Consider the following 27,646-nt stretch of genomic DNA (forward strand, 5'->3'; position numbering starts at 1 on the left):
CTTTAAATCTGGAAAAAGTGGTACTATCTTTAACATCTGAGGGTAACATGTTCCATTCTTTTATGCAAGACACATAAAAAGAATTTAGGGCAATACTGGTAGCTACACGAGGTAGATGCAGAAGGTTTTTCTGACGTGTATTATGGGAATGAACAACTGAGTTTTTGACGAACAAATCCAGAAATAAGGAGGGAGAACTGGACATGTGAAGCTTGTACATGAATGCCAATGAGTTAAAAGACACTAATTCGTTTAGAGGTAAACAACACAGCTGTAAGAACTGGGGGGCACTTGGCCTAGTAAAGTGTGAGCTTGTTAGTAGCTCTTTTTGTACAATAAACAATTTATGAAGATGGCTGTTATAAGTATTACCCCAGGCAACATTACAATACATCAAGTGAGGCATTCAGTGTAGTCAAGACACTTTTAGGAACAATAAATTTTAGCTTATGCATTACACCAACACCCCGAGAAGCTTTGGAACATACATTTAGTATGTGTTGCTTCCATGACAGAAACTCATTGATAGTAATACCAAGGAATAATACATTTTCGCTTGTAGCTACCTGATGTCCACCAATAATGAGAGAAGGGGTGTTTACAGGTATCCTCTTATTCCTTGTTCTGAAAATAACACATTGTGTCTTCTGAAGATTAAGTGACAATTTATTACAACAAAACCAACGATAAAGTTTGTTAAGTTCTACATTTGCTGAAGATATTAAACTGTACGCATCCTTGTGGGAGGACAGAAGACTTGTATCATCAGCAAACAGTGAGTAAGTAAACAATGATGTAGCACTGATGATATCATTGATATAGATAAGAAATAATAGTGGGCCTAACACTGAGCCTTGAGGCACTCCACAATCAATGTGGGTGGAAAGCGATTTGGTCCCATTGACAACCACAAACTGCATTCGGTTTTGCAGATAGCTTTTGAACCAGTCTAAAGGAACTCCACGAATACCATAAGATTTAAGTTTGCTTATAAGAATGTGGTGGTCAGTGGTGTCAAACGCCTTGGACAAATCTAAGAAAATGCCTAAACAAAATTTCCCTTCATCAAGTGCATGAGCAATAATGTTAGTTAAATGCAATACACCCATACTGGTAGAAGAATATTTGCGAAAACCAAATTGCTCGGGGATCAAAATGCCTTCTCTTACAGCTAAACAATCTAGCATCATTAATCAATAATACAAACCTGAATCAGGGCTGGGAAAATGCGATAACAAAATGCCATAATTTTCATTTTAAAAATGATTTTAATCTGAGAAAATCAAAACTGTGTGCATACATTCTGATATTTAACTTAGGCAGATAAATGCAAAATTATTTCGAAGCAGCTTTTACTCTGTCCGAGTTACGCCAATCATTCGGGGTATATTCCTTCGCCACTTAAGACAACTCGCCCTCGGACCCAAGACAACTCGCCCTCGAAAAACGAGGGCGAGCTGTCTTTGGGGCGACTTATTTTGAGGGCGAGTTGTCTGGCGCCCGTTCATACACTATCCATACGTATTGCGTACCGGTACATTGCTTTAATTTGTATAACAAAATACTGTAGGCCTACACACGTACATAACGTTACCTATCCTAACTAGAAGATTTATCTAGTATTATAGTGAGCCATGAGTCCAGTTTGCGTGAAACTGGAAAGACTATGATCGCCACACTGCTTTTTCATCAAGTTTTGATTTAAGTATTGAGTGATTTGCTGCAACAAAGCAGACTCGACTGCACGGTCTACTTTTCTCAAGTTCGGAGAGAAACTCGGAGCATATTATAATCCGCACAATGTTTCGACTGCGACTGGTTGCTCGTCGACTCTCTGCAAAGGAATTGGGCCTAGCAAAGCGGGCACGGCCGGCGGCTTGTGTCGGCTCATGTCGTCGCCCCATGTCGGTAGAATCAGCAGCGGCTGACGGCGCGGAAATGGCAATTGGTAACCACGATATCATCTACACAGATAGTCACATGGAAATCCGACAGTCGTTGAAAAAGGTATAACTGATGTGGCATGTATTCGTTCATATTCACTTAATTGAAAATAATACTATAGGCCTAATATAGACGTGTCTACTGCTGTCAAGGATCAAACTACACGTGTAGCTACGGTACAATACCCAAGCAAAGCATTTGTATACATGTAGATCAGGAACAGCGGAACAGCACACTGACTTGCAGAGCTGAGCCAGGCAGTATGGGTACCCGGTAGTAGGGTGGCACATCCTATTACCGGACGCTTTTCTTTGTGGCTTTGAATTCCGTACTCATAGAATGAAATTTCGGCTAAAAATAACACCACTTTAAATATTCACAGACTCATGGAAATTACGAATTCAGCCAACTTATGTCAATTCTTCGTTCCAGTATAATATTAGAAAATATGCTTCAAACATACCCCTCTAAAAATAGTGTTTTTTTGCGCGGTTCAAAATCGCATTGTATTACTGGACGCGATTTTCGTAATCGAATAATCGAGGTCTTTCATACCTAATCCTTGCACCAGAATCACAATTCATCCCACAAATCACCGTACACATTCTCACCGAGCGGATGACAAAAAAAAAAAAATCGGCAAATGAGGCTCAAATTTCGTATTTTACGGTAAAATGTCTGTCTTCACCATTTCGAACAGTTCACGCAATAAAACCTTGTGAGAAATCGACAACTGGTTAGATTATACGTGCTTTGTCTATGGGAGCTGCACGCGCGGGCGATGAGTTGCGTGCCCCTAAGCGCACAACTATTCCGCATCGTTCGCGTTTGAGGACGATAGCTACAAATTTCCGATATTGATCAGTTAACTTTTGGTTCTAATAGAATCTTCAGCATTTTTCCTGTATGTGAGTGGGATTTCATAGAATTTCAGTCGCGAAATGTGATTCAAACATGCATGAATATTAACTATGACGAGGTGCGGGTCACTCAACTATAAATTTGAGGTAAAATGTGAATTTTTTCGTGTTTTTACATTTTTATGTGGCGTTTTTTGTGATTTCGTTCCACACAAAGTTCTGTGAGGCTAATCTACGAAGTCTCGCGCGTACAGAATGTCATTAGTACGCAAAAATGTGCGTGTCCGGTAATACCATGCGTCCGGTAATACCATGCTTGCCCCTACACGGCCACGGGAACTAAATTTACCACTGCCAAGCAAGGTTGGCACTGAGTCCTACACTGGAGTACCAGACTGTGGTTCTAAGGTTCTAACTGGTTTATTAGACTCGGTACAACAGTAGTCAGTAGATCAAAATAGTGCCTGATATAGTAATAACGTTAGTCTAGTACGCATACATTGTCGTAGATGCCAATTATGAAAAGACAGAATAAACTGAGAATGATATAGTCTAGTCTACATGTACAGGTACAGAGCTGAGGTGAGCCAGGCAGTATGGGTTACCGGTGGTATGGTGGGGGTACCACCTATCGGCAGGGTACCTTCCCATCGGCACCCTGCGTATCATGGCTGTTTGCGTATAGAACGAAAAGGTACGCGCCGGATTAAGTGTCATTAGCTATAAAAACAATAGAAACGAAGAAACAAAAATCAAACTAAAAAACAAACTAACAAACCAAACTTAACACGTTTCAATTACACATCCGCTCAGTAGCGACGCATAGCTGTGAAATTCATGTGTATTACCTATGGAGGGGAGGGGGTGCCGATTGCTAGGTACCCTTTTAAGCTGCGCGAAGAAAAGGGAACGCACGCACTAAAATTGCACTATTTTAAAATGGAGATTCATAACGAGACGGTCACGACATTCAAAACTGCAGTATTTATGGCATATTTGAGGTAAGAATTAGGCGAATTTGTGTTATAGTTTTTGAGAATAAACAAGCTACAGATCCTTAGGGTGACGATAGGTGGTACCCCCAATGCTACACGGCCACAGGAATTAAATTTACCACTGCCAAGCAAGGTTGGCACTGAGTACTAGTAGTAGTACCAGACTATTATGTGGTTCTAGGGTTCTAGACTCAGTACAACAGTAGATCAAAATAGTGCCTACAATATGTAGTCTAGTAGATGCCAATTAAGAAAATACAGAATAAACTGAGAGTGATATATAGATAGATGTTCTATACATGTAGGTAGTGGATATTTCATTGAGCGAGCGAGGGTCAGTAGAATGATTGTGATGTCTTGGCCAATTGAGTGTTGGCATTTCGAAATTCTATAGAGTCTACATGCCATGGCACAGCATAGCCATACATGTAGGTAGGCCTACACTGTATCTACTACTGTAAAAGTGGATCTTTTCGCGCGACTAATTTTTCGCGCTTGGCCTGGTAAGAAGAGTTTCGCGTGTTTTTAATTCTGCAGAATCAACACATTGACTACAGGAACACATGGCATGCAAAAATATTCACATGCTTTTATTTTCGCGCTAGCTTCTGGTTGCGCGAAATGCGCGAAAATTTCAACACCGCGAAAATTTCCACTTTTAGAGTAAACTCATACTCCATGTCACACCTGCTCAAATCACCTTCATTTTGGGTTTTCTGTCTTTTTACATTTACCAGCTTATTGAAAAAGAGATCAATCCTTATGTAGATGAGTGGGAGAAAGAGAAGCAGTTTCCTGCCCATAAGGTCATGAAGACACTAGGAGAAGCTGGTTTCTTGGGGGTCTCAAGACCAACAGGTAAGTCTTCGAGTACTAGCCCAAGCATGCAAGATTCATTTTACACTCGTAGTTTGTCTATTTTGTATGTTTGTAATTATTGTTAGGCGCTACATTTATACAATGTATGAACATGTGATGCATTATACTGTATAGATGCACTGTTAATAATCTCATGTATACTTCTTAACCTGTTGAGGATGAACTGATTTTGCCACAACACGCATTTCCCATGGACACCTGCGTGAGTATACTCAGGACTCATCCTCAACGGGTAAAAGTGATATCATGACCTAGGGCTATCATGCCAACTTGACATCCAGTCGCTCTGCCTCTGTTACAGTATGTGCTTCTTAAAATGAAACAAGTCAACCCATTTGACTTTCTTTCATGTTAAGTTTTTCTCCATTCCAATGTCTTTCCTCACTAGAGTATGGTGGACTTGGCTTAGACTACACTTACAGCGTGGCTGTTGCAGAAGAGCTTGGTGGAATCAGGTGCGGAGGGGTTCCCATGGCGATAGGTGTCCAGACAGATATGGCGACTCCAGCTCTGGCAAGGTAAGAGTGCAGTCTGAAGTTTCAAGGTTACACCTCTCATGCAGCCAGCCTCTTGATACAATTGTAGGTGATAAAGTGCACTTTGACTGTACAATTTGTTATGAGTTATTTACTGTGACCAACCACTTGGTTTGAATCAGCACTCAGTAATCCATCCAAACTTACTCAGGGTGTAGTAATGTGCCTCAGTCTAACAGGAAGACCATGTTGACGCAATAGGGATTATTATGTTATAATTAAAAATTGTTTTTATTATCATTGTATCCGTAACCTGCTCTTGTTGGTTGACTCTCACTTTCATTTTGTTGCCTCTTCTTTGTACACCAGATTAGGGCATGCTGCTTGTTCAGCCCCTACCCCTTCACTCAGGCTGTTGCTATTTCACTCTTTCCCTATTCCTTATCCCTCTGTTGTTCCTTAATATCTTGTTTGATGTTACCTCCCTATTCATCCCTATCCTTCACAGGTTACCCCCATGATCATTGGGATCATCACTCACCCACCTCTGCCTTTTGTCTGTCCACCTTCCTGCTTTCATCCACCTCCCTTTATACATGTATGTGTTGGCCTCCTTGCCCTTGACTTCCAACCCATCCCTTTTGTTTTCTTTGTTCTGTGTCCCTAGCCCTCCCTGACTGTTCTTGTTGTGTGTAGTCCTTTAAGTGATTGTTTTCCCTCCCTGTCTCTGACAAAGATTCTGTTAGGATTGAAAGCTCAGGCCCCTTCTGACTCCACAATAGGGATTAAGAAGATTTGGTGATGTCTAAAGGAAACCGAAACCCAAATCTACGTGGATTTAGTGAAAGCAGCAATAGTAGAACACATGAGTGAAAGTTTGAGGAAAATCGAAGATTCAGTGCTATTATTGCGAGGTGTGAGAAGACTACTGCAGTTCATGATATTATGTATGGACAACAATAGAAAATGCAAAGAAAATGTAACTTTTTCTGTCATAGTGAAAGAACACTTGTACATGTACATGTATAGGCAATGCACACATATAGTTGGATAACCTATCTATAGTGGTCACCTGTCTATAACGGCCACTTTTTTCGTTTCCCTTGGGTGGCCGCTATAGACAGGTTTGACTGTACTAGAAAGATACCATAATCAGATTGATTGTTAACATTCATACATGTACATATTTGATATTATACTGTTACAATGTATCTTGTTACCTTTCATCACATGTAACAATACCTTGAACTAAGCTTAGCCATGAGTCTTGGGAAAATGAGCTTAATACATAGTACCCTGCTGTTGATCCATGTATTTCGTGCTGCCGTTTGATTGGGTTTGATAGCACCACAATTGTGGTTCAATACTTTAACTTGTTGGTCTGAGCATGCTACCAAGGACAAAAATTAGTTGTGATTAAACCAGAATATCTGCATCCAGTTGATGTATGCTATCATTATGGGCAGATAAGAGAAGTTCATTTTGCAATACCTATCAAACAGTTATGTATGAAATCTCATAAAACCTTAAGTACTGATCAATATGATATAGAAATTGATATAGAATAATCCTTTCATGTCTCAGAACAGTCCCAGTAAATAAAGCTTTCAGACAAAATTATAAATTATTATAAATTATTATTTAAAGACATTGTATCAAATGGAAACAGAATATATTGACAAACTCCAGTCAGACTTTTTGTGGATAAAAGGGATGCTGGGTGGTAAAAAGACTCTAGTTCCGTGGAGGATGGCTGAAAATGGGGTTGCCATGGCAATTCCCAAATTGTTTTCACGCGACATTATTGTAGGGCAGGGTAAATAATCAAAACCCCGTTGAGGACGAGTCCTAAGTATACTTAGGCAAGTGTCTGTGGGAAATGCGTGTTGAAGCAAAATCACCCCGTCCTCGATGGGTTAATGCCTCTCTGAAAAATATTCAGACAAGCGTACATGTAGCTACATATCACTGCTGTATAACATGTAAATTTGTACAATTATGTAGCCAATGCACAACCCCGTTTGCGATGATGATATGACGTGGAGATCGTGTAAAGTGTATGAAAAACATTCAAAGAGCATTTGATGTTGAGACAGCAATATCTAAAGAACTTTGGTGATATGGATGTACTTGTGCTATTTATGGATGTACTTGTGCTATTTATCAATGTACTTGTGCTATTTATGGATGTCTAGGGTTACATTCATCATAAGATTTTTTTTTCTTTTGCAGCTTATCTCTCTCTTTTGCTCATGGATACACAATAGGGGGATTCACACGTACACCAATTAGCGGGATACAAATCTCGAGATTTGCATCGCGATCGTCATCCTGAGTTTTTTGCACGTGTGGACAGAAAAAACCCGAAAATTAGCGGGATAAGCATCGCGATGCTAATCCCAAGAAATCTTGCGCTGGTTTGTCAATTAGCGGGATAATTGGCCCCGCGCTGATACGTGTGAACGGTTGGGATGAGAATCTCAAGTTTTTATATCCCATCATGCAATGTGCACATCACAACAGTGAGGCCTCTAGCTCTGCGAAGTGGTCCTTCACCTCTTTGGAGCACAACAACAGCGCATGAACCACACCACTGACGCGTAAAAGACAATGGACAAAGGGCGCTGTGTGACCCAGTTTGCAGGCTTTGCTGTTATCTCTATCGGCAATTAGCGGGATAATACGGTACGTGTGGATGCTCGCCAAATTAGCGGGATGTTTAACAGAAAATATCGCAATCGGTATCCCGCTAATTTGGTACATGTGGACGCTCGCAAAAAAAAAACTTGGGATGTGCATCGCGATCGTCATCCCGCTATTTTGTACATGTGAACCCGGTTATTGTATCTAAAGTCTGCACACTCGAAAAATGTCATATCTTGGCTCATTTTCTGTTAAACAATACATGTATCTCAGACTTTGTAATATCTCATGTACATGTACACTGTACATGTAGTAATGGCTAGAGAGGGGGGGGGGGGGGGGAAGAGATAAGATGTGATGTGTTAAACTTTGTTCTGGCTGTTTTTGGCAATCTGTGAATTTGACTAGACTGCAGTGTCAGCAGAGCTATTTATGACCAGTTGATAGTCATTTATCACACAGGATTATTTTAGAATTCAAGCATCAGTAATCTTTTTTTTTATAGTGCCTCGAGTCACAAGGACTTGTTCTTGCACAATGTTGCATACATTCTCTGCTGCTAATTAGGTGATCCGAGTATCCTTTCGGATCACCTTCTATATCTGTACTGATTCTTTTTTTTTTCTTCTTTTTCTTCTTCTTTCTCCTCAAAAGTTGTGCAGAGGTTAGCTCAGAAAGTCCTCTTGCTATCAATTTCAAAATCATACCATATGTGTATCATGTCCCAAAGGTCAGGTCAGGTCAACCCTGTACGCCCCTGGCGTGTAGGGCAGCGACGAAAGCTCTCCACCCATCTCTGTTGCTGGCCATCCTCTGTAGAGAAGCCCAGGACTGTCTGTGATCTGATATTTCTCCTTCTACTGTTCTTCTCCACGTCTGCTTGGGCCTACCACGTCTTCTTTTCCCTTCAGGTGTCCAACGAAGAGCCACTCTGGGGATGGAGTTTGCGTCCATTCTTAAGACATGTCCAATCCATCTCCATCTCTTCCTGGTGATTATAGTCTCCAGGTCCTCAGTGCGGCAATGTAAGAAGAGGTAGCAGTTGGATATCTTGTTGGGCCAATAAATGCGCAGGATTCTACGCAGGCATGTTGTGTGGAATGCTGATAGCTTGGCAGCATCGCATCTGGTCATTCGCCAGCATTCAGATCCGTACATAAGGGTTGACAGCACATTCCAAAATCCTACCTTCATCTTCACTTTGGCTGTGTTTAGTGCTTCCTTGGTCGTGCCAGTAGCTTCCTCACGACTTTCACTACTGCCAGTCATACAAGCATAGCTCTCCGGGTCACTGAGACACTCAAGCCCACTGACCACTACAAGGTGGTAACCCATGCAGTGGGATGTCCCAAAGACGACAAATCTAATGTATCATTGTGATCAGTCGACCGTGACGTCACTATGACGTCATTATATGAAAACACATTCTCAATCATATCTCATTAATGGAATGGAATTTTTCAATGAAATTTACGTCACATATATTTCAAGTTATGCGCATTGTACTCATGTTGTAAAAATTCATATTTTCTCTTAAAATGTGCGCGTACGCGTGCGTTGAAATATTTGTATGCTCAAATCGAGCTCAAATTTTTTTGCACACGTTTCAGACCATTTGGAGCATTTTTTTAAAAATTGGAAAAATTGGACGGACGCGCACGCGCACATATACGCACGCACAGCTCTTATGCAATAGAAATGTCCCATTTTTTCACACTTATCGGATGCCTGAAATGTCAAGGAATATTTCTACCAAGTTTCAAGTCAATCCGACTCAATATGACGTCATATGGGTCCGGTTGCCATGGCAATTCCCAAATTGTTTTCACGCGACATTATTGTAGGGCAGGGTAATTAATCAAAACCCCGTTGAGGACGAGTCCTGAGTATACTTAGGCAAGTGTCTGTGGGAAATGCGTGTTGAAGCAAAATCACCCCGTCCTCAATGGGTTAATGCCTCTCTGAAAAATATTCAGACAAGCGTACATGTAGCTACATATCACTGCTGTATAACATGTAAATTTGTACAATTATGTAGCCAATGCACAACCCCGTTTGCGATGATGATACGACGTGGAGATCGTGTAAAGTGTATGAAAAACATTCAAAGAGCATTTGATGTTGAGACAGCAATATCTAAAGAACTTTGGTGATATGGATGTACTTGTGCTATTTATGGATGTACTTGTGCTATTTATCAATGTACTTGTGCTATTTATGGATGTCTAGGGTTACATTCGTCATAAGATTTTTTTTTTCTTTTGCAGCTTATCTCTCTCTTTTGCTCATGGATACACAATAGGGGGATTCACACGTACACCAATTAGCGGGATACAAATCTCGAGATTTGCATCGCGATCGTCATCCCGAGTTTTTTGCACGTGTGGACAGAAAAAACCCGAAAATTAGCAGGATAAGCATCGCGAACGGTGAACGGTCGGGATGAGACAATGGACAAAGGGCGCTGTGTGACCCAGTTTGCAGGCTTTGCTGTTATCTCTATCGGCAATTAGCGGGATAATACGGTACGTGTGGATGCTCGCCAAATTAGCGGGATACCAATCGCGATCGCTATCCCGCTAATTTGGTACATGTGGACGCTCGCAAAAAAAACTAGGAATATGCATCGCGATCGTCATCCCGCTATTTTGTACATGTGAACCCGGCTATTGTATCTAAAGTCTGCACACTCGAAAAATGTCATATCTTGGCTCATTTTCTGTATAAACAATACATGCATCTCAGACTTTGTAATATCTCATGTACATGTACACTGTACATGTAGTAATGGCTAGAGAGAGAGGGGGTGGGGGGAAGAGATAAGATGTGATGTGTTAAACTTTGTTCTGGTTGTTTTTGGCAATCTGTGAATTTGACTAGACTGCAGTGTCAGCAGAGCTATTTATGACCAGTTGATAGTCATTTATCACACAGGAGTATTTTAGAATTCAAGCATCAGTAATCTTTTTTTTTTATAGTGCCTCGAGTCACAAGGACTTGTTCTTGTACAATGTTGCATGCATTCTCTGCTGCTAATTAGGTGATCCGAGTATCCTTTCGGATCACCTTCTATATCTGTACTGATTCTTTGTTTTTCTTCTTTTTCTTCTTCTTTCTCCTCAAAAGTTGTGCAGAGGTTAGCTCAGAAAGTCCTCTTGCTATCAATTTCAAAATCATACCATATGTGTATCATGTCCCAAAGACGACAAATCTAATGTATCACTGTGATCAGTCGACCGTGACGTCACTATGACATCATTATATGAAAACACATTCTCAATCATATCTCATTAATGGAATGGAATTTTTCAATGAAATTTACGTCACATATATTTCAAGTTATGCGCATTGTACTCATGTTGTAAAAATACATATTTTCTCTTAAAATGTGCGAATACGCGTGCGTTGAAATATTTGTATGCTCAAATCGAGCTCAAATTTTTTTGCACACGTTTCAGACCATTTGGAGCATTTTTTTAAAAACTGAAAAAATTGGACGGACGCGTACGCGCGCGCACATATACGCACGCACAGCTCTTATGCAATAGAAATTTCCCATTTTTTCACACTTATCGGATGCCTGAAATGTCAAGGAATATTTCTACCAAGTTTCAAGTCAATCCGACTCAATATGACGTCATACGGGCCCGTCAAATTTGAAATAAGCCAGTTCGGGGTTCCAGTTTGAGCATGAGTAGAAAAAGGTCATTTGTGCCGAGAGACAGGTTGGTTTTTAATTTCACTGAGATAAGCATCTGTAATGCTATGATTATTCATGAATCCTATGATTATTCATGAATCCTTATAAATGGTGCCTGCCAGTACATCCACCTGACAGCAAGCCTGGTATTTGGCAATGTTAACAGAAAAAGTTTGTTAATGTATTCAAAATAGCACAATGAAATAGATGCTTCCCAAAGTGTCGATTGACGAACCATTCTGGTCACTTCAGCTACACAAGTTCATTCTTTGTTAGAATACAAGTTCCATAAATTGCTATGTTGGGCAAGCTGCTGCATTATGTCGCTTTGAATTGAGTGAAGTGCCTAACTAACTGAGAAAAATGAAAGGTCATTTGTACCCATGTGCACATGAGCTATCTCCGAAAACAGGCTTATTCCGCGCGCGCGTCAATGGCGATATACAGTGCAACAATGCAAAAAAAAATCGCCAATTTTAAATCCGATTTTACTCGTCAGGATGGACGGTGACCCCCCATTTTCTTTACATATTCTGAAAGCTGATGAGTTGTACATGTCATTTCATGGGTTGGCGATGCTGGAAAAATGATTAAAAGACATCAAATTTCTTAATAAGATAAAAGAAGTAAATTTTCAAAATGACGTCATCAAATTTCAAGTTCACTGGAGCGTATCTCACTTATCCTTTGTTAATTTTCACCCAGATTTCAGTATGTTGTAGCTTATTAAACAGTCTTTATATAGTAACAACATTTTGATTGATGGACGGCATCACCTCGTAAAAATGGATTGAAAGTAATCTTGTCAAATTTGACCAGTTTACGTGTTATCTCTATGGGAGTGCAGTTTTTCTGGAAATGAAAATTGACATGACTATCTTTTTTGAGCAGTAGCTCACTTATGCTTCAATGAATTTCTCCCAGATTTTAATATGTTGTAGTTGAGACTTTGGGCTATCGTAATCGTATCCTTTGTTTTTTCATAATATGGTGTCGAGATCACGTCCAAAAACTTGGTTGAAATTAAAGCTTATCTTCGATGTATTTTCATATTCCTTTCTTTTTGCAACTTTGTTTGCCATAACTCAAGAAAAACAAGCCTTATCAGCCCAATATTTTGCACATGTTTAGTTCATGTCACGTACATTATTTCATAAAATAACAAATACTTGATCGGACACCATCTTGGGTATGTAAATTAGGGTCAAAGGTCATAAATGTTTTATCCTGTATCTTGGTGAATACATGTCTTTTCTTTCCCATATTTTGCACATGCAAAGACCATGTTACAAGAATCATTTCACAAAATAACCAGTTTTTGCTCAGATGCCATCTTGTTTGTGCAAAGTGGGGTCAAAGGTCATATGTACTTCTTTGTGTATCTTCGTTATGACGTGTTATCTCTATGGGAGGGAATTTTTCTAGATGTGAAAATTGACATGATTGTCTTTATCGAGCACTAGCTCACTTACCCTTCGGTGAATTTCTCCCAGATTTTAATATGTTGTAGCTGAGACTGCGCGCTATCGGAATGTGCCCTTTGTTTCTCATGCGGTGTCGGGATCACATCAAAAAACGTGGTTGAAATTAAAGCTTATCTTCGATGTAGAGATATTTCTTTCTTTCTGCAACTTTCTTTGCAGTAACTAAAAAAGAAGATACGTGTACCCTATCACCCCCATATTTTGCACATATTTAGTTCATGTCACGTATAACAATTCATAAAATGACAGCTACTTGATCAGACGCCATCTTGGGTATGTAAATTAGGGTCAAAGGTCATAAATGTTTCATCCTGTATCTTGGTTAATACATGTCTTATCTTTCCCATATTTTGCACACGTAAAGACCACGTTACAAGGATCATTTCACGACATAGCCACTTTTGGCTCAGATGCCATCTTGTCTGTGCAAAGTGGGGTCAAATGTCATTCTGCATGTACTTCTTTGTGTATCTTTGTTATGACGTGTTATCTCTATGGGAGGGAATTTTTGTAGATGTGAAAATTGACATGATTGTCTTTATCGAGCACTAGCTCACTTTAATACCCTTCGGTGAATTTCTCCCAGATTTTAATATGTTGTAGCTGAGACTGCGCACTATCAATAACTTGTCCTCCGTTTTTTCATACAACATCGAAATGAGGTTAGAAAACCTCGCTAAAATCAAAGTTTAGCTTCGATGTATTTTCATATTTCTTTCTTTCTGCAACTTTCTTTGCAATAACTCAAGAAAAACAGGCCCTATCAGCCCAATATTTTGCACATGTTTAGTTCATGTCAAGTACATTATTTCGTAAAGTAACAACTACTTGATCGGACACCATCTTGTGTAGGTAAATTAGGGTCAAAGGTCATAACATTTATTTCTGAATATATTTGTAGATTGAGTTTATCAGAAGTCATTTGTCTTGATTGCCTTGACTTACAACTCATTAGAATTAAAAAAGGAAAAGAAAAGGGGGAGAAATCAGTGCTAAATACACTTGTACTGTACTACTTTGAGGGTCAAGAGCAGCATTAGGGAGTGAAGCATCCATCTCCTGAAACTCCTCATTTTTGTCTCGCCCACCGGAGGTGAAGGCGAGACCAAGGGATCCAAATGGCGTCCGTCCGTCGTCCATCCGTCGTCCGTCACAAATGTTAAAGTTTACCTGCAAGACTCTCTTATGATGCATAACTTGGCAACTGTTACAGCAATGACAGCCACACTTGGGTGATAGAAGCACTAGGGGTATTTTCATGTTATGGTGTTGTCGGAGGTCATGTGATGAAATCAAAGGTCATTTGAGGTCATACGTTAAAGTTTACTTGCAAGACTGTCACAGACAGGGGTCAACGAACTTTTAGGGCCCAATGTTAAGTTTTTATGGCGCGTTTTCATTATGGCTCATAACTTTTGATCCCTTTGTGTGTTTGTGACCAAACTTGGATGGTAGATGTCCCTTGGGGAGGTGAAGGTCATCACAAGGTCAATGGTCACATACAGGGGTCAACGAACTTTTAGGGCCCAATGTTAAGTTTTTATGGCACGTTTTGATTATGGCTCATAACTTTTGATCCCTTTGTCCCTTTGTGACCAAACTTGGATGGTAGATGTCCCTTGGGGAGATGAAGGTCATCACAAGGTTAAAGGTCACAGACAGGGGTCAACAAATTTTTAGGGCCCAAAATGTTCAGTTTTTAAGGGCGCGTTTCGATTGTGGTTCAGAACTTTAGCTCCCTATGTCCATTTGTGACCAAACTTGGACGGTATATGTCCCTTGGGGAATTAAGGGTCATCACAAGGTCAATGGTCACAGAAAGGGGTCAACAAATTTTTAGGGCCCATTGTTAAATTTTTCTGGCACGTTTTGATTATGGCTCATAACTTTTGATCCCTTTGTCTGTTTGTGACCAAACTTGGATGCTAAATGTCCCTCGGGGAGTTGAAGGTCACCACAAGGTCAAAGGTCATAGGCGGGTCAATGAACTTCTGGGCGTTACAAAAATATTATACAAATAGTGAATGGTCATGAGTGCAATGGTACGAGATATCGCATGAGGTGAAAGATAGAGGCGCTCTATTCAACGAGGCGAAGCCGAGTTGAATAGTGCGCCTCATCTTTCACCGAGTGCAAATTCTCGTTCCATTGCACGAGTAAAGACCATACACTATTTGATTTATACAACGTCCAAGTAGATCTCTGTTTGGGTGGAGGATTGTTAGGTAGGTCTAAGTAGGCCTATGTAGTAGATATGAAAAATATAGCCATACTTACATGTGGATCCACTGCGATTCTCTTTCTGGCTTGTGCAATCAGTGCAGATACAGGTAACAGCTAGCGCTCATACATGTACACGAACACTACGTACGTAGGCCTTCATACGCGCATGGGATGTACCGCACGTATGTCCATCGCGCTAGCTGCAATTTATATGCAACACACAGTACATGCAGTATAGTCAGGTATCCTATTACAGAACGCTTACTTTGTCAATGGAGCGCGTACAACAACTCGAATACGCATTTATTGCACTACACGCTGTTATCTCACAGGGGAAGCCAGTGCCGAAAATTGCTAAACTGCAGCAAAAAACAAAACAAAACGTAATTTACCTCAAATTTACGTAATAATTGCTAAAATTTCGATATTCGTTGTCCTGCGTTAATAAACATTGACCGAAAATACAATGTACAAATTTCCCCATACAGAGGGCGCACGTTCGGTAATACAATACGATTTGCGTCAGTAAAAAGAGACAACTTTTGTGGAAGGGTTATTTGAAATACGGATTTTTTCTAGAAGTTGGCTTATTTTTCAAGTATTTTCGTTACAGCTAAAGTCATCAGCATTTCAATTATCTATAAGGATATTTTTGGCTGAATTATTGCATAATGTTGCCCGTTTGGAGCAATAAAACAAAAATCGTTCGGTAATAGGATACACCTCCATACCGTACAATTTCTCGAACCGTGGAATAGAACGAAAAAATCGAACCAAGTTGCATGCAAAAATAGATCCAAAATTGCACGGCGCTTTGAATGGAGTACTTATTGAATATCAAGTCACCAACAATCCTCCAATCAAATTACAAGGATCTACTTGGGCGTTGTATAATAATTTCTTGTATGCGAATGGGCGAGACACAGTTTGGCACTTGCCTTGTTGAAGAAATTGGTTAATAACAAAATTATGTTTGAAAACATACACAAAGCATGGGTGTTCTCATCTAGGGCACGTGTTTAAAAAAAAATAGAAATCGTAGTGAAAGTAGAAGCTACTAGAATTTGTAAACCATTCATTGTCTGAGAAAGTTTTGTCATTTTTTAGTATGTTTATGATGCGTGCAAAGAAATCAAGAGTCCTTTCGTTTGTCTGTGATAGAATATATAGATAAGTTGTATAATATTATATGGTATGTGACCGTGCATTACAAAGCCAACAAAAAGGTGTATGACCTGATTCTATGTGAGGACTCAAAATAGGTGTAATGTGTCAGCCTTGTCCATCTTTTTTTTTTTCATATTTTCTGAAAGAGCTTTTCTTCGTCTACATTTCCAGTGCTAAACTTTTGGATTATAAAACAGATGGGATGTTGTGTTTTTTTACAGTTTTTCCAGAGCATTTTTTCTTTCACAAGTATAGAATATTGTGCCTAGGTACATACGTGCACATGTCAGAGAGGCCTCTTTCATTTCTTGCAAAAAATCTTTTACACTCTCATTGCTTTCAGTTCTAATAACTTTTGAAAGGATGATGATACTCCATTGAAAGTTATTGTTAGTCATGCCAAGAATATGCCAATATACTACTGTAGTGAACAAAATTTCAGCTAAATCTTATAATCCATTGATTGTTTTTGCCATTGAGTTGTACAGGATCCTGTTTTTTTGTCCTATTTATTGCACAGAACACAGCATGGTGAGATTTTAAGCACTTGAATAGACCTTTAACTTCAGAGCCTCTTTTCTCAACAAACTCTTTTAAAAGAGCACTGTGCACTTTCTTTCCATTATTTGATGAGTTAGCAAAGTCCATGTGTATTGAGTTACACATACCATTTTTTTGAAAGCTTAGAGTAAGCTGCTCTTTCAAAAATTTGGTGCTTTTGTGTTGCAGGGTCGCGCAATATACACACTGTATATAAATGCATGGTGATGGTGGTTGACGTGATGCTGATATTCATTGTTGTTCATAACACATCCATTTTTGTGCTTTTCCTCTGCATTTTTTGTAGATTTGGGTCAGACGAGTTAAAGAGAACATTCCTCGCCCCAGCTATAGCTGGTGACATGGTGGTATGTCTTGGAGTGAGCGAACCAGTGGCCGGCTCCGATGTGGCAAGTAAGGGTCTATATTGCTTTAATAAAGCTTTGTGTGCTATGACTGCCAATTGGCACAGAAAACCCCATAGAGTTGTACCCACTGTCCAACAGTCTGGGACAGAAAGGGTTAAAGGACAACTCTGCTACTGCACATGTTCAAGAACGAAGTAAAGTCATTCAAGCAGAGCAGTGAGAGTTAATAGAAATAGGACATGAAAAAGTTTTGGAATATACAGTTATACTGTAAAAGTGGAAATTTTCGCGGTATGGAAATTTTCTCGCATTTCACGCTATCAGAAGCTAGTGCAAAAATAAAAGCATGCAAATATTTTTTGATGCTATGTGTTCCAGTGGATACCTTACATGGTTCTATCATAGATATTGCTTTGTGCATCACCAATTATAGATGACAGCAACTTTTGTGTGTATGTGTGTGTGTGTGTGTGCGTGTGTATGAGATGTTCATTTAAAAGCACGAAGGATCATACAATTAATGATTGTACAGTGCTGTATAAATTCATTCAATTGCTTTTAATGGTGGTGCGTACCAGCTACTGAGCATTTTTTTCTCTCCTCTGCTCTGTTGTCAACCAAGATATTCACACCACTGCAAAGAAGCAGGGCGATGACTTCATCATCAACGGTAGCAAGATGTGGATCACCAATGGTCACCAGGCGGACTGGATGTGCCTGCTGGCCAACACTGGAGAGGGTCCCGCCCACAAGAACAAGTCCCTTATCATTTTGCCGATGAACTCCAAGGGTGGGTACACCAAGTGTTGGTGGGGGGGGGGGGGGGGGGGGGGGGGGGGGGAGGCTGGATGATATCCCCGTAGTCACAAGGTTTAAACAAGCATTGAGGTACCATGGTATTTGATTTATATATACTTGGAAAATGATCTTTGATGGTGATAGAATAGTACTGACAATGATGACAACAAGAATGAAGATAGAAAAGTAAGAATGAGGACGAAACTGAGAATGAGCATGATGATAATAATTTTCTTAATGTAATAGTAATATTGATGTCAGTGAATATCTATTAAATGATAAGCTATAGTATTATTTATATGTGAATGTTGACATAATTTAGAGAGTAATGTTAATTGTGATTTTGTTTGGACAGAACAAAGGCTGAGAAATTTTACTTCTCACAAATTTCAGTTGTTGTTGCGAATGACTATCATTTCATTAAACCAAATTGGAAATAGAAAAACTCTATACATGTGTGCAATCTTGTAGAATCTTTGATTAGAAGTTTCCTTAGTTTATCCTGCATTATTGTATTTCATCAAGAAATATTGTCTCCTTACACGTTGACAGTTGATGAGGGTGTAGAGTTGCAGTTTTAGCCATGAATTTACGTTGTGGAGAAGCTTTGAGAAGTATAGATGACCGCCCTGATCAACACCCACAAAAAGTCACAGATTATGATTCTCTTGTCATGGACCAAAATATGTCATTTGGGTAGACTGACTCAATTTTTTTTTTCTTAGTTTGTCTTACCCTAGAGAGTAATCTTTTCTCTACGTACTGTCAAAATTTGACAGCTTGAAACAAAACTGAAATTGAAATATTAGCATTTTTCTGAATCATATTTTTTTGACAGGCACTACATGTACTTTCACTGTGAAATAGAACATGTTTGCATAGATGCTTCTACACAGCACACCTGTGTGACTGTTATCTGTAAATCTTCCTTTCTCCCTTTTCTAGAAACTGCACCTCCTAACTCTGAGATATTTTAATCTCCTTTGTAATGGGTTAGGATGGTCCAATTTAACCATGTCATACATCATTTTGAAGCTTCAGAGCTTGCTTTTTGAAACCAAGTGGAAAAGTGGAAATTTATTGTGGCCTTCTTTTTGGGGGTTTTGAACTGGGCAAATGCTCAAGAATAGGTAGAAAATTTGAATGCTCATGCGTGATACAATATATTTTAATTTTAATCCATGTGTCAACTGCATCCCAATTTCACTCATTCCAGGTGTTGTGAGGGGGAGACACATCGACAAGATTGGCATGCACTCCTCTGACACAGCTGAGATCTTCTTCGAAGACGTGCGCGTCCCACAGAGCAACCTGATTGGCCAGGAGGGGGCAGGCTTCCTCTATCAGATGATGCAGTTTCAGGAGGAGCGGCTGTGGGGAGCAGCTGCATGTAGGATGAGTGACAGATAAATTGTACCCTCGAAACGCTCTTGAAAATGTCGGGCAAACTACAGTCACTATCTGTTGTTTTGTATACGAATATTGACTGCTTCGAGGGGCGCAGTTAGTACTATTTGCCCAGAGGGGACTTTCCAACAGTGCTATGCTCCAAGATGAAGTCATAGGGCATATAGCACCGTTGAGAAATCACCCAGTGCAAATAGTTTCATCTGCGACCCCCCCCCAAAAAAAAAAAAAAAAACAAAACAACAACAACAACAACAACAACAACAAACAAACAAACAGTCAATATTTGTTTTATGTACCACATCCCACTTAATTTGATATATTTATACTAATTCAAGAGGCATTTAAATGAAGTTGTTGTGCTACCAGTCAGAGAAATTACATAAAGTGTAATTTCACAATGCACCACTATGATAGATACGTGACCAACAGTGATAGACATGTACATACACGCATGTTACTCAGCCTACTAGCTGACTGCTTGGCAGTATAGCAAAAAATTAGTGACTGCACCTTTTACCAATCAGAATCAAGGATTCATCAAAGGAGATATATAATCACTTCTCATGACTGGCAATATAAGCCGTACATACTGTCACTGCATACTGTACCATCAAAATGACCAGGGTCCCGGTTTATACAATGTCAAAAATGTTAGCTAGAATAGCAACTTGTAGCAATAACCAATCAGGAAGCTGGATTCTTCTCACTTCCATGACACTTGACATTGCAGCAAGAGTTGCTGTCACATCAACTTTTTATGAAATGGGGCGCAGATGTGTGCTTTTGGTGTCGTTATTGTTAGATGTAGCAATGTCACAAAGTTTGCAAGGCGCTATCAATCCTGAGATGATCTGGATGTAGCTTTCTTCAAAGAATGGCTTTCCTCGGAAAAAACAAAAACAACAACAACATTATAATAACAAAGATTCCCTGGGCTTTCATTCCAAGTTAATGAGAACTTTCGTAAAAGTATGGTATTTAGTTTAGATTTATTTTCACATGTATGTTTTCATTACATTGAGAAATTTGTAACCAGAAGCATTATGTTATCTTCCTTAATACCAATACCTGTCAGGTTGTTTAGATGTTACAAACTCCCCTTTTATGGAAACAACATATTTTAAGAATAATCAAACAAATAAGCAGACAAGAAAGTGCTAGCTATAATTTACAGATGCCTAAATTATCTTCAACAGTAAGTAATGCATTATAGCTTGAACGAAGGACTTCAGCTAAAACATCACAGCATTCATCATGTGAATACCTGGAGGTGAGATGAGACATAAGTCCCGAAATCATCTTTATTTTTCTAATTTATCCACAAACTTATGTTCACTTATTTGCCGCCACCCCCATGTTGTTTACATCTCCTGCACTGTCTTCCCCTTCTGCTGCTGTACAAACACAGCTCTTCAGCCCCTGGACTTGATGATCGACGATGCTATTGAGTACACTCGACAGCGCAAGATCTTTGGCAAGCCTGTCCTGGACAACCAGGTGGTGCACTTCAAGCTGGCCGAGCTCAAGACAGAGACAGAGCTTCTAAGGTCGCTTGTGTACCGGGCAACAGGTGGGAGGCCTGTCTTGAGGTCCTTTTCTGAGATGCAATACCCTTTCACATGAAAAGTTGTAGGGTAATCTGAACTGACAAAGTGAAAGGAAGTGGTATCGGCAGTGCATTGCTTGTGTTTGTGGTTTAGCATTATTGTTGCAGTGTAAGTCTGTTGTATCTGTTTGGTATAACGAGTGGAACAGGGATATTAAACTTTACCCTTCCTTCACAGTCCAAACCAGCCCATTTTGTCTGAGAAATTGAACGTCTGCCAGTAGGACTTTGATCCATGATGCAGATTTCATGATTTCCTCCTCTCTGTTCACTATGAGTTATTCTAGTTTAAATGAATATTCAGCAGTTGTGTCTCGGGCATGACAACTTATGCACATTGTCTGATTCTACAGACTGAAAGCTGTTAGTCCAATGCTAGCTAGCCTTTGGCATGGCCTCCTGGCTGAGGCTTGGAAAAGAGACTAACTGCAAGGGAACAAGAGAATGCGAGACTGAGTGCAGCAGCCAAGAGGTCGTTTGGACTCTGACATGAATTTCTTATCTTGAACCTTGTTTCTTGCCGATTCTGCTGCCAAACAAAGGTAGCGTCCAGTCAGTGACTGCCGTGCTCGTAATTACACCGCATCTAACTGAATATGCATTAGTATGTGCGTCAGCGGCTTGCTCATCTGTATCCAGCCTGCGCTGCCTGCCTGCTGTAGCGTTATACTGCTTGCATTGAAAGCATTGACATGTAACATTTGCATACCAACTACGGTTTGACTCATGAATACATGTATAATTCATACTCGCATACATTGTGAGGCGGCAGGAAAAATCAAAAGGGTTTGAAAAGGCTTCGTGGCTGCGCCACTTAGTCTCGTGTTCACCCGTTTCTCGCAGTGCTCGGTGTGGCAAGTTAGTCTCATTCCTCAGTCACGAGGCCTTGTCAAAAGGCTATTATGCTAGCTGGCTCACAAGCATTTTGGGGACCGTTTCATGAAAATTTTTGTCAGTGATTTACACTGACAAATGTTAAAAGCTACTGAAATCCTTGCATCTGATTGGCTGATAGCAAATTTGTCGGTGAAAACCTCCGACGAACACGTTGATGAAACGCCCCCCAGGTCTTCATCATTGGCTATGTCAGATTGAGATAAATCCAAATACTCACACTGCTCATGAGCCCATTTAGGTATTTCGCTTGAATCAGTAAAATAATTCAGACTGATCCATTGACAGCTGGACCCACCATTTTATGTCAATTTACTAGTAATCCAGTCCAATTCAAGATGTTTCCACTGATGACAAGACCTGTCCAGTGTTAACTGTTGTGGCCAGAATAATTCCACTGTACACCAGGATAAAGATGTTGTGTTATTTTCAAATGCTGCAGCTTACTGGCTGTGGCTGTCTGCACAAAAAGTAATACAATTCTTACAGAGCACAGTGTACAGTTTTGTAGACGCACGCTCATTATTATTGCAAACCAAAATGTCTTGATCTTGCCAGTTAATGAGTGGAGCATGCAGTGTGAGTAGATCTAGCTATTGCTAGAGCCAGCCATGGCAGTTTACTGTATGTCCTGTCACAGTTTGACAGAACATGATACTTCCTAAAGTCATATTTGCCAATGTGTCTGGTATTTACTACTTCAAAATGTACTTGACAAAACCATCTTGCCATCTCACATAATAGCTTCATGAGTTTTGGAAACCTACTTGTATACACCAGAAAAATTATATTTTATTAGAATTGTGACTTAAAATGTGATATTGCAGTGTGACTGAAAATGACAAATGAAATTCTGGTACTGAATATGATTAAATGTTCATGAAAGTACATAATTATTATCAGTCGGTCACTGAAATCATGTGGCATACACTTCTAAAGTTGTACCTTCTTGTAGGACATAATTGTGTGTCACGATAAAGAAAACTGTTGCACACTTAATGCAGTTTCGTTCCACTCAAATTCAGTGTCCGTGGATTTAGCCTGACCGTCTTGGAATTCAGTACATTGTAGGCACTAGTGTGATTTTGTCCATGAAAGAGTGAACCTCATTAACCTGTCCCTATTATAGTTGAATTTAGTTTACTGTCCACTGTGGAAACTTCTCCCATCCACTCCAAGCCATTTAGTTCAATTTGCTCATTTGTAGACCACATCACCAGCTTTGGTCAAAGATCATCAATTCACATAGAAACGGAACATACATTTGTACATCTTGCAGTCCTCGTGGATCGTTCACCTGCAGCCGTACTAATCAACTCTTCTCAGCCGTGATATGGCAAAAGCATGTATCAGGGTATAATGTAGATTTTATAAATTTGTCCAATTCTGGGGTCTTTGAGGCCATAAATTTAAGACAATTCTCAGATATTCTAGAGTTTTGTTCCTGAGATAACAGGAGGTATTTTTAAATCATTTTCACATGTTTGGGGGGTAAATTGGATAGCAAATTGGTGTATCTCTAGATACACCCTTTTGTCATGTAGAGAGCTGGCAAGAGAAGAGATTTGTATCATGTACCTACAGTTGTACCTTTTTACCTTAAAGAGGCCAATGTGGCCCATGACAGGATTTGTTGGCAGAAGGATGAATCTGGATAAACCTGACTCTAATCCTGGTGATGAGTGGTTTGAAAAGCTAAGAAACATGAAAAAATGATAAAAAAGACAAAAAGACAACTCCATCATCAAATATATCTGTTCCTGTGGCTTCTAGCCCAGACTCTAAAGCAATTTATCTCGATCCCCCCCCCCCCCCCCCCCCTCCTCCAGTGTGGAGCTCTGGTACACCCTTTTGTTATAATATTGCAGTTCTGGTTGAATAAAATGTTATATTGAAAATAAATTGACTTCCATGCCCGGCTTTGCTTTTCGGTGTGTGTCTCACTCCAGCGCTGTATGTTCAGGGACAGGATATGACCAAGATGGCATCCATGGCCAAGCTCAAGGGGGGCCGACTCCTCCGGGAGGCCAGCGATGCTTGCCTCCAGTACTACGGTGGCATGGGCTTCACGAATGACATGCTCGTCTCTAGATACTACCGTGATACTAGGTGAGATGTAAAATGTGGTTAGTTCACACGCAGTTTATTGCGAGTTGAATCACTTTCCTTGCTACAGGGTACAGGGTACCTGTAGATTTATGGAAAAGCTGCTAAAGGTCTGACTAGTAAATTTCACTGCTTACAATAAGGTGTCAGTCAGGTGTCATTTGACTTTTGAATACATGTACAGTCAACCTTGCCTAAGTTGAATCTATTTGGACTGAAGAAATAGCCTGACTTAGAGAAAATTCAATTTATGATGGATTAAAATTGATAGAGTATAAAGAGAAGAGGACTTGAAAAGAACTTTTACTTCAACAATTGTTCGATGTGAGGTCGACTTCAGCAAAGTTAACTATATGTGTGTATTTCCTTAATGTCACAATTGATCCCATCAGTCTTCATTTGTATCTAGAAAGCATGAAATATGACGTTATGTTGTACATACAAATGGGGGGGGGGGCAGTCACATCAAGTGGTTTCATACTAGTCAACTGATGCTTTATACAGGAAGAAACCCATAGAACCTGATGTTTTGTGACTTGTCTCTAAAATCTTTCATGATGTCATCGTAGACTCCCTCAATATGTCTTGTTTCTGAATGCTTTCACTAGAATGTGTTATCCTTCAGATCAATTCTCCTTTTATCTTTCATGTACAAGGCACATCCATGATGGTAATATCTGTGTGGATGGCTAACCAGAAAATGTTCATTTCAATTTTCTTCTAATATCTTCAGGTTGGGATCCATTGGAGGTGGTGCAGATGAGGTGATGCTTTCAATTCTCTGCAAGTTTATGGGAACCTTACCAAAGTGAACGTGATCCTGGAATTCTTTTGCTATAGACTTATTCAGTTTTAAAGCACCATAACTGGAGGGCTTCTAAAATAAGAAGAAAAAGTATTCAAATGGTTAAGCAATGAGTTGAGTGCATTGCTATGTAAGTGCATATACAGTGTATGAATTGATTGTTGTTAGACATATTAAAGTCCCCTAGTGATGGCTGAAATAGACATTGACATAAAATGCAGCCCCCGAAACCGAACAGGTCTATAAGCACTGGGGAGAAATTGACAGATTTGTATTGAGGGAAGGCCCAAAAGTGCTGCTGGTATTCAATGTTGCACACTCCTGATAGCTAACTCTTTAAGTTTGGGATAATAAAATGATTGGGAAAGTGCATTTTCAGCAGTTTTTCTACAACCTTTTTTTGTAAAGTAGTGAGATCAGGTATGTCTTAGAGGCCCCTTTTCATTTCTTGATAATCCTTTGCACACTCTTCACTTTCAAGTCTGATAACTTTTGAAGATATAATGCTACTGCTTTGAAAGTTGGCAGTAATCATGTATAGAATGTATTAATAGAGTATGGTCAATTTCAACTTAATCTAATAATCCCTTCATTGTTGTTGTTCCAGTGATATATGCCCTGTTTTTTTGTCCCATTTATTGCACAGCTAGCACGGTTTGGTAAAGATCATAAAGCGCTTGAACAGACAGATAGACCCTGTACTTCAGAGCCTCTTTTCTCAGTTCATACTTTTCCAGAGTGTGTTCTTTCTTTCCAATATGTAGATAGGTTAGGAGAGTCCATTTCAATTGAGCTATTCATCGTTGTAAAGCTTAGAGTCTGCTCTTTCGCAATCTGCCCTTAACCATAAATCCATGTCTGGCAATTTTTTTTTTGTCTTATGATGCAGGGTCACATATTCATATCATGGTTTTAGATTGAATGTAGCGCTACTCCAGTAAGGTACATTGACACTTTATCCTTTTCAAACTGTCATTGATTCAGGCATAATGGTATTGCATGATGTACTTGTTCAGGGTGAATTAAGAATAGGATATACATGGTATACATGTGCATGTGGTTGCATGGAACAAAATTAGTGTAATAACACTTGTACCACCCGTTCAATAAATTTTCAGATGTTTTTACTTGTCTTCTTTTGTCAATGTAGCATTTTATATCTTATGTACATGTAAGTATCCACATGTAACAGGAAGTAAATATGTACACTGGTAGTTGACCAGCAGAGCAAAGTGATTGGTGGAAGTAATGTTGCTCTATTTTTGTATGCAACTTGTCTACGGTCCTCATTTTATAAAATACTTCTGCATAACTTTGTGTATTGAGCAGCTGAGTTGAGGTGTGCTGTATGATACATCCACTGCCCCTCAACCAATTATCATATTTTTCTGTATGAACAACAACTTTGTGCAGAAATTAATTTGGGTGATCATGATGCATGGGCCATTCTATTGATTGTTGATAGACCTGTGAGTTTTTTTTTTTTGTTTTTTTTTTAGCTATTTGTATTCTGAACAGGTTATACCTACTGTGTCTAGATTATTAGATATTGCTGGATGAACTTAAGCTAGAATATGACATTCTCTGCCACAGTTGTAGTAACTTTTGACCCAACTATTGATCTTTTCCCTTACATGTATTTCTTTTTCTTTAATAATGTGTCTATAGTTACAATATGATCCTTAATGCTTTGATTGTAGCACTACTAGCCATTAAAATTTGTGTCAGTGAGGTATAGAATGAAGTGATAGATGGATGGGGGAAAGTACAACCCAAATCCATACAAAAATGAATTTAATTTTTCTGTGAATGGCTTATCCAATGGGAAACGATTTTGCATTTTGAAATGAAAAAAAAATATAGATGAGTAAGAAAATCTGTGATTGGTTTTCTTGAGCAGATGTGGGTGTAGTCATGCAATGCAATGCAATGGGAATACAAATTTATACCTCGTTTGCAGTGAAAAATGAGATGAGTATTTGTGAGTACCAGGTAGAATGTATGTCTGTTCAGGGTCTGATCATTCACTTTATGTAAAAGCTATTTTGGAGGAAGACCTTGCCATTGTTTTAATTGTAGCCTATTTGACTGCCCAGAAAAAGTGTTTTGTTTTGTTTTGGTTTTTTTTTGTGATTGATCTCTCTCCATGATCACATACAAGCTGTAATCCTTTCATCCATGGGAATGCAGTTTATGATGAGGTCGACACAATGTCCAGTTAAACCTAGTAGCTGATGTTGGACCAAGAAGGTTCAAGAGAATGGAGTCACAACTGTCTTATTTCCTTTGAACCCATGTTCGAAGCCCCGCTCAAAAATATTTGAAGCATGTGCCAAACAGGATCTGCCGCTCAGATACGAAGACAATTGACTTGTGTTTCATTGCATAATCACCAGCCACCTTCAAAGGAAGATATGTCTTTGTGATGGTAATTACTTTTCGCTATCCCTTCTTATAAAAGGTAGGTGGTACAGACACGAGGATGCGCGAATAGAAATTGAGCAAAAAATGCTGAAATAAAGATGAAAATTACTCGACTGGGCATACCCGGGCACTAATCTGATATATCTGTCAATAAAGAATTATACTTGAAGATTATTCCATATTAGTTTCATTTGTGGAAATTAATCGGAAAAGTGATAAAACCAGCTTTCCAGGATGGTACACTTTTAAACATTTTCACATGATACAGCTCTGATTTACACTTTTGCACAAATTTCTGGACGGGATTGACTTTTGTTTTACATG

At 39.4% G+C, this 27,646-nt stretch overlaps 1 protein-coding gene across 1 annotated transcript; it reads left to right on the forward strand.

Annotated features, from left to right (window-relative positions):
* Positions 1-1,585: 1,585 nt before the first annotated feature.
* LOC139734818 (probable acyl-CoA dehydrogenase 6) lies at positions 1,586-26,364 on the forward strand. The gene is made up of 9 exons (XM_071645603.1): positions 1,586-2,007; positions 4,537-4,657; positions 5,067-5,196; positions 17,219-17,325; positions 17,902-18,069; positions 19,294-19,467; positions 20,896-21,057; positions 23,937-24,096; positions 24,827-26,364. The coding sequence occupies exons 1-9, from the start codon at positions 1,801-1,803 to the stop codon at positions 24,903-24,905; spliced, it is 1,308 nt and encodes a 435-aa protein (XP_071501704.1). The 5' UTR covers positions 1,586-1,800; the 3' UTR covers positions 24,906-26,364.
* Positions 26,365-27,646: the final 1,282 nt, after the last annotated feature.

Source organism: Diadema antillarum, unplaced genomic scaffold (genome assembly GCF_040938485.1).
Source record: "Diadema antillarum isolate AM-2024a unplaced genomic scaffold, OU_Dant_1.0 seq00000549_RagTag, whole genome shotgun sequence".
Lineage (NCBI taxonomy): Eukaryota > Metazoa > Echinodermata > Echinoidea > Diadematoida > Diadematidae > Diadema > Diadema antillarum.

What these genes read in the sequence shown, in the direction of transcription:
- LOC139734818 (XM_071645603.1), top strand. Translation starts at nt 1,801, where the DNA reads ATGTTTCGACTGCGACTGGTTGCTCGTCGACTCTCTGCAAAGGAATTG. An exon ending in GGGGGTCTCAAGACCAACAG is followed by an intron (nt 4,658 to 5,066) that starts GTAAGTCTTCGA and finishes TTTCCTCACTAG; the next exon opens with AGTATGGTGGACTTGGCTTA. An exon ending in GCGACTCCAGCTCTGGCAAG is followed by an intron (nt 5,197 to 17,218) that starts GTAAGAGTGCAG and finishes CATTTTTTGTAG; the next exon opens with ATTTGGGTCAGACGAGTTAA.